Genomic DNA, 12068 nt, shown 5'->3' with positions numbered 1-12068 from the left:
TCTACAATAGAAATACAGATCAACAAATCTGGTTACATTTTAGCTTCTTTATATTTAGAAGAAAAAAATCTCCTGAGAAAAGCAAACACAAGAAAATATTTAACTCTGCCTAATGGTGGTGAGGAAACAGTGAACCTTCCACACACCTTTGCTACTGGCAATACAAACTGATGTTTACAGCCTTATAGAAATCAATATATCAGTGTTTACCAAGAATAACAGAATGTTCATACCTTTTACCCATTAACTTATTCTGAGAATTTATGGGGGGAAAAATCCTAAGTAAAAACTATGTGTATAAGGACATTTTTTTAAACAGCAAAGTTCAATAACTAGAGGTATGATTTTGATAGAACACTATGCTGTTATGAAAAAGAAGATATCAAAGACTACACAATAAAACATTAAGTGCCTGGAAAAACAAAATTTTTATGGTCAAAATTACTAGAGCTACATATATACATCACAAATAAATTCACAGGGAAAAAAATTTGGAAAGGAATTACATGAAAATTGCTCTTAAATTGTGCATTCACAGTTTAAAATGCTGGAGACGTTTTTAAAACACTTTTCTACAACTGTATTATATCCTAAGCTAACTTCAAAGGCTATTTTTTTTTTTTAGTCTTGGAATTTTACAAATTAAAACAACTGTAATTATTCCTTAACCTCTTTGAAATCCTTCAAGAGTTAAAAGTGCATCCCTGGAGCGGCTTCCCTGGTGGCTCAGAGGTAAAGAATCCACCTGCCAATGCAGGGGACACAGATTTGATCCCTGATCTGGGAAGATCCCACATGCCTGGGAGCAACTAAGCCCAGAGCCAAGACTACTGAGCCTGTGCCTGGGAGCCACAACCATCAAGCCCAAGCACCCCAGGGCCTGTGCTGCGCAATAAAGGAAGCCACAACAACCAAGAGTCCCAGCACTGCAAGGGAAGAGCAGCCCCCGACCCCCTATGATGAGAGAAAAGCCCATGTGGCAAGGAAGACTCAGCACAGTCAAAAATAAGTAACTTTTTAAAAAGTTCATTAAATTAAAAAAATGCAGCCCTTGCTAAAAATCAGGACTCACTGCTGATTAGAAATATGCAAATTTAAAAAATGCCCTTTTGAGTAATCACAAAGATATGCAGCCAAAATGATTTGAGGATTTCCCATACTTGTACACTTTTTAAAAAATATACTAAGTTCTGACAACTTAAACTCAAATTTCTGCATTGTAATTCAAACATCAAAAACATATGATAAACATTCCTGCTGTGTGCTTAAAAATTAACACTAAATATGTTACAGGTTCCTATTATAGGTCAACGCATCTTCAATGCCTTCTTTAAAAGTGCAATTTGTAAGATTTATGAAATATCAACAAATGCTTAACACCGTTATGATGGTAATTTTGGATCAGTACTGAAGGGATTTTTTAAGTCTATGCCTCTTATGAAAACTGAGAAAGCCAGGGAAAGCTCACTGACAGCTTTAAGAGGAACTGATTCTGAAAGGACTGAGGTATTCAGTACTTGCTGTAAGATGGTTACATACATGCTCTTTATTATTAACACTGCCGACATTTCATCTCTTCTTTCTTCTTTGTCAACCTTGCCAAAATGAGTAAAAGCACTTCGGCAAATGCTAATTTAAATAACCTACAGAAACCACTGTTAGGCACTGCTCCATGTTTTCATACAAATCAATCACTCAAAAAAATAAGATAGCAGGAGAAAAATCGACAGCAGTACCATGGCAATCAAATAAAGTATACTACAGACATTAAAAGAACTACACGGTTTTCTGGTGGTTTTTTTTTTTAATGCAAATGACACTTCCTTACTGATCAGGCACTACAGGTATCTTTCTAGAAGTGGGGGTGTAACCAGCTGACAAGGAGACTGGGTGCACAGTGGCAGGAAGAGGGTGCAGAAGTTCTGCGAGCCAGCCTCAGCCACTCCCCTCTAGATATTATGAGTCGGCCCTTTTAGTTTATGAACCTGCTGCCAAAGGAAGAAAGGGTCAATTGGTACACCTCCAAAGCACTGACCTTTTTGAATAACTTATTATTCGTAATTATGCTAATTTACAAATAATTACGGGTCAAAGCTAAATAAAGTGATGAAGTTCAACTAAAAATATTTTAGCGCTTCTAATAAAGTCTCTTCCTTATCCATTCAATTTTCAAAAACTGTTTACACAAGATTTTTAGATCTTAATAAGAAGCAACACTTGGAAATAGAAGTATAACTTGTTTTCTATTAACTTTTAATTTTCTAATTATCTTTCTAATATAAAACCACATCTATTTCCTAATTTTAAAAAGCAGAAGGATGACTCTTCATGGGAAAACCAGCTAAACCAATCTTTTATTAAAATGTAGCCTGTGAGTTAAAATAGTGCCTACATTTTATTGTTCCACTAACAATTACCCATGCTCTAACTTTAAAAGCAAGCATAACGAATTTAAAAATCCACAACCACACTATAAAGTAATAGATAACTAACTGTGAAATAGTTAAATATAGACCTCTGGTGACAATATGTCAAATTTATTAGTAAAATTCCACTAGAAAAGTATACCCATTAAAAACAATAATCTTTTAGTGTTCTTATAAGCCCCTTAGTAAATTTCAGACTGATATTTTCTTTGACACTACTTATAGTACATGCATATAATTTCAGTTCATCTATTATTAAGCTAAGGTGCACACCATTACTTGAACAGAGAAAATGTCTTTCTACAGTAATAAAGTGAGTAAAAAGACTACAGCAAAACTGAATAAAAACCAAATTTTACCTTTTCTGTATTGTAATACAGAGATTTCAAAGTAGTAAACAAGGGCGGGCAGCCTTTACTGAAGTTAACCCTCAGGAACTTATCCATTAGTTCTCTAAATTTCTCACCTAGGAATAAAAGTGTACTTTGTTAAACTTCAATTGATGGAAACAGCTCTCAAAGTTGTTTTATAAATAAAAATAAAACTTCTTCAGCAACAACGATTCCCCTATTACGTTTAAACCCAAAAAGTTAGCATTACTTGTTTGTTACCGCCAAAGAGTGTAACACCAAATATCTCAGTCGGCATGTTTATTTCCCCTAGATATAGGTTCAAAATATCTTCAAGTAACACTTCAAAAGACCGGCAAGCAAAATGACTAGGCAGCTTTGAGGAAGAGTAACCTACTATCCCGTCTACCTTTCCTAATCTCACTGACCAGCACAGGCTCAACCCTGCTATCTGGCATCTAAGAAGGCACTCTGCAAACTTTAGAAAAGGGCTCTACTGTGATCAGCACCGTATGCAAGTGGCAGTCAAAATACCTTCTTAAACGCTGACATATTTACAAATGTCTTGCAGACCAACTAGTGATCTGCTCCATCATTCGCTCACAATCATCCATCGAGCACCTACTAGGTGCCAGGCACGTTTCAAGTATCCAAGATATAGCTGCGATTAAAACAAAAAAAGTTTTTTAATTCTGCCCTCATAGAACTTATTAACATTCTAGTGGGCGAGATGGACAATAAGTAAAATAACAAACATAAGATATCGGCGAACTGGGGCATGCTAACATTAGAATTAAATAAATACCCCATCTGTAACATTAAGTAAATACATCTCGTATTATTGCTAAACCCTCACCAAAAAGTTTCAGTATCACTTTTTAAAAGCAGAAAAAACTGAAAATCAAAATTAATTTTAAATATGAAGGCTCTAACTTTTTGACAAGTAAGGGTTAACAATGTAAGAGCATGGATCTGGCCATGCAAAAGAAAAAAATATATAGGTCATGAATGGTTTAAGCTAATGTAAGACTACTGAAATGAACTTTCCTAATGTTTCTTTATGAAATCATGACATTCTACCAAAACACTCAACAACCAAGTGGTTTTTATTTGCTGTGACTGACACTGTTGAACAAAACGTGCATACTCAACATATTACAGATGTCTTAAAAATTAGGAGAAATTCAAATTTTATTGGATTAAAAATTTATCTAACATAAAAACAGGTTCAAGATTTGTTACTTACAAAGGCTGTTGTCAGATGATCTCTATCTTTGTAACAAAGGAAATGCTGGAAAGATTTTACCTCTGAAACTATTTTTGATTTTCAAGGAAGTAATGATATGTATTTAACCCAGAGTAAAATTTTCTGCAATCTTCATGACTCTGTGCAGTCTTGATAACCTTGAAATGCTGGGCTGGATGAAGCAAAAGCTGGAATCAAGACTGCCGGGAGAAATATCAATAACCTCAGATATGCAGATGACACCACCCTTGTGGCAGAAAATGAAGAAGAACTAAAGAGCCTCTTGATGAAAGTGAAAGAGGAGACTGAAAAAGTTGGCTTAAAACTCAACATTCAAAATGAATATCATGGCATCCAATCCCATCACTTGATGGCAAATAGATGGGAAAACAGTGACAGCTTTTATCTTTTGGACGCTAAAATCACTGCAGATGGTGACTGCAGCCATGACGCTTGCTCCTTGGAAGAAAAGCTGTGACCAACCTAGACACCACATTAAAAAGCAGAGACGTTACTTTGCCAACAAAAACTATGGTTTTTCCAGTAGTTATGTATGGATGTGAGAGCTGGACTATAAAGAAATCTGAACACTGAAGAACTGGTGCTTTCAAACTGTGGTGCTGGAGAAGACTTGTAGTCATGTATGGATGTGAGAGCTGGACTATAAAGAAATCTGAACACTGAAGAATTGGTGCTTTTGAACTGTGGTGCTGGAGGAGACTCTTGAAGAGTCTCTTGGACTGCAAGGAGATCCAACCAGTTCATCCTAAAGGAAATCAGTCCTGAATATTCGTTGGAAGGATTGAAGCTGAAGCTGAAACTCTAATACTCTGGCCACCTGATGTGAAGAACTGACTCCTTGGAAAAGACCCTGATGCTGGGAAAAATTGAAGACGGGAGGAGAAAGGGACGACAGAGGATGAGATGGTTGGATGGCATCACCGTCTCAATAGACGTGAGTTTGAGCAAGCTCCAAGAGTTGGTGATGGACAAGGAAGCCTGGTGTGCTGCAGTCCGTGGGGTCGCAAAGAGTCAGACACAACTGAGTGACTGAACTGAACTGATAACCTGGGATTTTCAAAAGATTATATACAAAGTATGCCAAAACCACAAAAAATATCACTTTGGGTTGGATACACATGATTATTTCCTCAAAAATAAAAACTAGTTTTAGAAATCAAATCTTTCCAGCACTTGCTCTGATATAAAACAAAGGTCAGCAATATTGTGCTAGGTGGTCAGAGACCCTGTTGCTTACTTCCTGTGTGACATTATCCACTCAAAGATGAGGATAACACCACCAGCCTCAAGAGTACTCTTTCAAGGCTCACATGAGATGAAAAGTATAGTGTAAGCACACAATAACCGCTCAATAAATGCTGTCATCCCACGCACTGACATTTAACAGCTGCTGCATTTCTAAAGTCAGAAGTGTTTTCCACATGCACTATCATCCGCTGAGACAATAGGCATTTTATCTTCATGTCAGAGGCTACTCTAAAAACTCTTCCAATCTCAACCTATTCAGATCATACTAGCAAGATCTCATTTAAAAAACAATGCACTCCGTTCTCAAGTACCCACTACGCTGAATGCCTCTTCTCCCATTAAATTATTTCAACTGTGCAAAAGGTCTTCTGTACTGATACAGGACTGAACTCCAGACAGAGTTCAGTGAAAAGGAAAACCAGGTACAGAACAACCTATGCTCCTTCTGTACAAAAGGGAGAGGAAAAAGGAAAGTTGCACATAAACCCTCAAACACATGCTTTTGCTTGCATAAGCACAATTTATTTCTGGACAAGTTCACCGTCTACTAGTCATAATGGCTGTCTCTGGGGAAGCAACCTTGGGGGCCAGAAGACAGCGACATGCAGAGGGCCTTTCAGTTGAAGCCCGTTTTGACCCTTTCATTGGGAACTATATGAATGCAGTGTCTAAACCAGAAGCCTATACAGCTACTCAACTGCCCAGTCACACACCATATTCCAAAATTACTATTTACCCATCTCATAAATGTATTTTTGTATATTAAGAAAAACTTATTCACAAACTTATTCACAAAAATAACTTCCCTTCTTCCTAATTATTAGGATTCCCATAGGCTTTCCTTTGGGTGCGGGGGCGGGGGGAGGGACTATCAATCATTATGTGCCTATTTACAACTGCAGCTTATAAAACAAGTTTTCTATCTTCAGAGATGCTATGCTAATTCTTCACTAGATGTAGCAGATTCAGATAAAAATTGATATTCCCCAAAACCACCACTAAAATAGTGAACAAAAGCAAGATCAGACAGTATCTGATAACCTGAAAATTTATTCTAAATAATGGTGCATGTTCTCACTACAAAACAGAAACGATAATCATGTGACCTAACGGAGGTATCAGCTAACACTACAGTGGTAATATTGGAATATATAAATGTATATCAATACATCATACACCTTAAACATATGGTAATTATATCTCAATAAACAAACAAAAATAATTCAATGAAACAAAAATAAAATAGGAGTAAAATGTGATTAGCATTCTCTGTTTAACACTCTGGATTATCTCCTTCCCTCTTTCTCACTCCTCGGCCAGTGAAGACTAATACATCACGATGAATTAAACTAGGTATTTTGAAAAGCTCTGTTTTCATAGCACTTTCTATTTCAGGCTGTTGGAGAATCTCCCCAGGACTTTGGCTGTGTTCACTAATCTGTTGGTGATAAATCTTTTCACTTAAAAACCAGAAAGCCTTTTTCAAAACTTGCATCTTCAAGTCCCATCACATTTCTAGGAAAACATCTTACTGCCTTACTGTGATGCTGAGATACCTTTCTTATGACACATAAAAATATTTCTAAGCAGGCAAAAAAACTTCAAGTATTCACCTGTTGCACAGGTTCAATTAAGTAGCTGCAGAGTTTTATATATGGTCCCCAGAGCTTTGTAAACACATGTTTATGTTAGAACCTCACATGATGGTTGCTGACCCTGAAGCCTAAGCCCTCAAGACCCCTCAACTGAGGCCTTGCTTGCAAAAACACCCCTTTAGCATTTCAAACACAGAACATCCTAGAGGGTCCAGAATCATTCCACTTTAACCTAGATCACACTTTACAGTCAAAGCTGGCTCCAGGCTATCTTTCAGGAAAAATCTATTTCCTACCTAGTACACACAAGGGCGCCCACGGTATGATTTCAATTACACAAAATGTGTGAAACAGGCAAGTCCACAGGCACAGAAAGGTAGACCGCGGCTGCCTGGTGCAGGGGTGAGAGCTGGAAGTGACTGCTAACGGGTATGAGTTTCCTCTCTGGAGTGATGACAATTTCCTGAAATCAGAGAGTAATGATGGGTGTGCAACTCCCTGGGCATACTAAAGCACTGAGCTGCACACTTTAAAAAGCGAATTTTATGGTATGTGAGCTACATTTTGACAAGTTGCTTTTCTATTTTTTGTTGTTTGTTTGTTTTTTTTAAAGAAGATACAGAAATGTGAGTCCAAGCATTTTCCAGAAAACACTTTTACTAGGGACATGCTCCTTGGAGCTCAGTACATTCCACCTTGGAAACTCACAATGTATCTACTGAAACTTCCAGGAAATCCTGAAGAAACCTGACTGCTACATTTAACCAAGTTTCCCAAAATCACCTGACTGAAAAATATCTCTGTACATCAGCATCCTCCCCACCAAGCCTATTAATGTCCACTTGGACTTAATGTTCTCTTGAAAACATTAGGAAATTTGCCTAGTTCACAAAGTCAAAACAAAACAGAGAATCAGAGAAATACTATTTACCCTTTATGTAACTGAGAGGCACTATTTATTTATTTTTAAATAAACTTGTATCTACTGTCTAATCCAATACATTTCTAAGAGGTATTGCATATATTTTTAAAGTCAGTCTACTAAAAAGCTCTTAATTTCCATTAACCTTTTGATAAAAGGAAAACAACACAATTATTTAAACAAACGTTTCCACTGTAAATGAGAAAAGGCATAAGAAAATACTTTCCCTAATGTAAAAAAGTTAGAAATAAATTTTTTAAAAGGAAAAAAAAAAAATCACACACAAAAAAGAAAACACTTTCCCTCCACACCCATGCCTAGGATAGAGATTTTTTAAGTCACATTAGCTTTCTAAGGTCTAACTTGTATCAAAAGACATGCCAGAAGTCTCAATAAATAATTCATTATCTAAAGTACATGCAACTAAAAAAAAAATGACGACTTTCAGAAAAAGGCACATGATACCTTCTAAAACTCTCAGGTCCTCAAATCCTGCACAGTGTTGGTATTTCTATTAAAACTGGTAACCAAGTATTAGTCAACCAGTCATATAAGCATCTATTGTATGATATGTACTCAGCTCTATATGCAGAGGTAAGAAATGAACCCTCTCCTTGTATTTAAAACTTAGATTTACATGTTTTTCAAGCAGGCAAGGAGAATTGGATGGGTTTCTATTTTATGGGCACCTTTGAAGAATTGTGTAGACAAATCAGATGTATACAACCTGCATTACCAAAGAACATTAAATTTGTGATGGTCAGTTTTGGTTTTTTTAAAAAACATAACGGGTCACTATATGCAAGACAGCAAAAGAGACACAGATGTGAACAGACTTTTGGACTATGTGGGAAAAGGCGAGGGTGGGATGATCTGTGAGAACAGCACTGAAACATGTATTATTACCACATGTAAAACAGATGACCAGGGCAAGTTCAATGCATAAAGCAGGGCACTCAAAGCTGGCGCTCTGGGACAAGCCAGAGCGATGGCCGGGGAAGGGAGGTGGGTTCAAGATGGTGGGACACATGTGTACCCGTGGCTGACTCATGTCAATGTATGACAAAAATCACCACAACACTGTAATTAGCCTCCAATTAAAATTAAAAAATAAATTGGGAAAAAAAAGGGGTCCAAAAAAAATGATGGAAATAATCTATAACAACTTCTAGAGGGAAATATTTCAAAAAAAATTTTTTTTTCTGGAATCGAGATGTGTTGAATGAGATCTGTATGTTGTATTGTGTTAAACTGTAAATAATGCAATTCTGATTTATGCTGTGTTAGCAACAATTTTAAAAGGAAGCTGGAGCAAAAAAAGAAAAAGGCACATAAAATCATCAATGAAGTCATTAACTATCTCAAGTGCTAATATACTCTTTACCTCATAAGCTCAATAGCAAATGAATTCACCTACACACTACAATTTAGGTCAAGGTCATGAATACACTATTGTTCAATAAAAACAAATCATAAGAGTATATACCACAGTGCTCCAAATTACATAAAGTACAAAATGGGGTTTTTTGTTTTTATTTCTAGGGTTACAAAATACATGGCTCTACAAAAATGATAAAAAGCTAAAGTCAGGAATGTGGTCAACTTTGAGGAGAGGGCCTTGCACAGGATTGATGACATTCTTAAACACTGTGGCAGGAACAAAGAATTCACAACTCTCTCTCTGAATTTATATCCTAAAAAAGAAAATCTAGAACTTCAAAACTTTTACCACTTAAATCACAATACCTCACATATAATTTTTCATCAGTTCTATGGAATTTAATTTACCTTCTAAATATGGTGTTTAGTTTTTAAAGTCACATAAGAAAAACCATTTTATATAGATAACTTCTGACACTTAAAATCAACATAAAGCTAAACCAACATAAATACTCTTAACAACATATGTGTATAACAGATTAATAACTGATGACTCCCACCCCTAAGACTGGTGTACTCTCTTTCAGAAACAAGTTTTTAAAATGTGATTGGTGTTGAGTAATTTGAACAAGTAATTATTAGTGTTACAAAAGATATCCTATTATTACCTGGGACAAGATTCAAAGGTAATCTTCTAGGTGAAATTGCTCTGGGGTGCTGCTTACTAATGTCTTCATAAATTTGAAGTCTCTCTTCTAAAGTGCCTATTATCAGTAAATATGTGTGAGATTCAAAGCATCAAAACTTTTATCTATGATAAAAACTTTAAAGTTTTATTTAGGATAAAAACTAATAAATTTTAAAAAGTATGTTATAAATTTAAAATCTCATCAATATTAAAACTACTCTCAATTTTTGTAGAAATCACATTAAAAACTCTGTGGTAGTGAAATAAGATAATCAGTAAATGATCATTTTATATTCAAAGTCAGAGAAATACAAAGCTCGTCACAACAGATTCTATATCCAACTCAAATCATATACACACAACACTCACAGAAGCAACATACTCCTCTTACATTCCTATGTGCAAAACCCACGGAAGAGAAAATGTTCCTTTAGAACATATCTTACATAAATCCTCTAACCTAATATAACCCATATAAATCCAACAGAAGTCTATAGCACCTAGAGATAAGCTTAAAAAAGCAACAGTTTTAGGATCATGACTGCAATATCTTAAAAGATAAGAATTAAGTTTCTAAGGTCGCTTTGAGACTTAAAATCTTCAATGAAACTGTATAATAAAGAGTCCCATCAGTTCATGTCCCTGTCCAGGTACCCAAGAAAAAGACCCCATTAGTACAGACTTTTTAAAGTGGCAATTACTTCACCCAAGTATTATGATATAAAATGTATTTCTAACAGAAAGTTGTATCTTTCCTCTCAAGACCAACCTAATTTTATAGTACTAAATACAAGATCTATAAGTAAACTAACAGTCTGAAAATAGGTTCTAGATCTAGTTTATTATTCTAAAATAACATCCTGCATAATCTACAGAAAGACTATTTAATATGAGCAATAAGATATTTACAGCAAGTTTCAAGAAAAAGCAAACACTCATTTTTAAACTATAAGGTTCCAGGTGGATTTTAATTCAGACCACACGTACGTAATTATTGTAAGAAAACCCTTGGTGCCAGCAGTCTAGGTATCTGCACGGTAAATGTAGTGTTCAGTATCAAGATTATAAACACAGAACTTTAAAAAGTCAAGTCTGGTTTTATTTAGACTCCTTCCTTCCTCCAATAATATGTTTTGGAGCTCCAAAGTGGTTGAGTTTTTGAAAGTGGGATATGAGAAAAATTATTCTCACACTCTGTTAATGATCTGGGAACTTCATGAAATATTAAGAATCCTTATACTAAAATTTACAAGAAGGTTATCGCAAAATTTTAAAAAGCAATTCTTATATTTATGCCTAATCTTGGGAAATGAAACAAGCTATGAGTACAAAAACAAACTTCCCACTAGCTCAGATAAAACAGGTCTTATAAACGTAGTTAAATCAAGACCAACCCACTGCAATGTCCTTTGTGAAGTCACATGTTGGAGCTCCAGAACTTACCATGGGGGAGAAAAGGTTCTAAGGAACCGAGAACAATAATGGAATTAGTTTCATAATCAATGTATTTTATAGTGAGCATGGATCCTGACAAATAGAACACAATACATTCATTTTACTAAAACAGTTATTAATGTATGTCAGTAACTAGTAGTTTAAAGAAAAATCAGTTATCTCACACTTCCAACCTTTCGACACATGACTCTGTCCCCTTTTTTTTTAAAGGAGATTACTAATCTAACCAATATTTTAATTTTCATTATTTTCTCAAAAACAATTATGTAAGGAAATTTTTTAACAATTTGTGATATTACATTTTAAATACAAACACGAAACTTGGATTTAAGCATACAGGTAATTAGGATAACAAAAAATAAATTTTTTCTCGAATTTCTTCCTACTGTAAATATGGATAGGTACCTATTTACCATATTTTTTTAATTTAAAAATTTTGCTATTTCAATATCTTTGAGTTTCATAATTATTTCATACTAGTCTCATAATTATTTCAGCCATATACTTACTTTACCCATGAGTAAATATAATTTTGGCAATACTAACTGCTCCTAAAAATACTTACTTATGAAAATATTAGGGAAAGTTTAGAATAATATTCTAGATTCTGAAAGAAGTCAAGGTTATCAAATTTCAGAATATGTATTCATATTTGGCACAAATTAGCCTAGTTTTAAACTAAAAGGATAGTTTTCATGCTGATGCAGTATACCACATACTCTCAACAACCTTGCTTT

The 12068-nt window shown here is 35.1% G+C and overlaps 1 protein-coding gene across 1 annotated transcript in view; it reads right to left on the bottom strand.

The window, feature by feature from the left end:
* Positions 1 to 12068, bottom strand: part of NAA16 (N-alpha-acetyltransferase 16, NatA auxiliary subunit) — a 62000-nt gene that overhangs the window by 30495 nt on the left and 19437 nt on the right. The window contains exons 8-9 of the mRNA XM_068984347.1: positions 9857 to 9952; positions 2786 to 2892 (exon numbers count right to left, since the gene is read on the bottom strand). Of these exons, the coding sequence (XP_068840448.1) occupies positions 2786 to 2892; positions 9857 to 9952 (203 nt within the window). The remainder of the gene's footprint in view (positions 1 to 2785; positions 2893 to 9856; positions 9953 to 12068) is intronic.

This window comes from Capricornis sumatraensis, chromosome 12 (genome assembly GCF_032405125.1).
Source record: "Capricornis sumatraensis isolate serow.1 chromosome 12, serow.2, whole genome shotgun sequence".
Lineage (NCBI taxonomy): Eukaryota > Metazoa > Chordata > Mammalia > Artiodactyla > Bovidae > Capricornis > Capricornis sumatraensis.
This window is presented reverse-complemented; position numbering and strand designations above follow the sequence as displayed.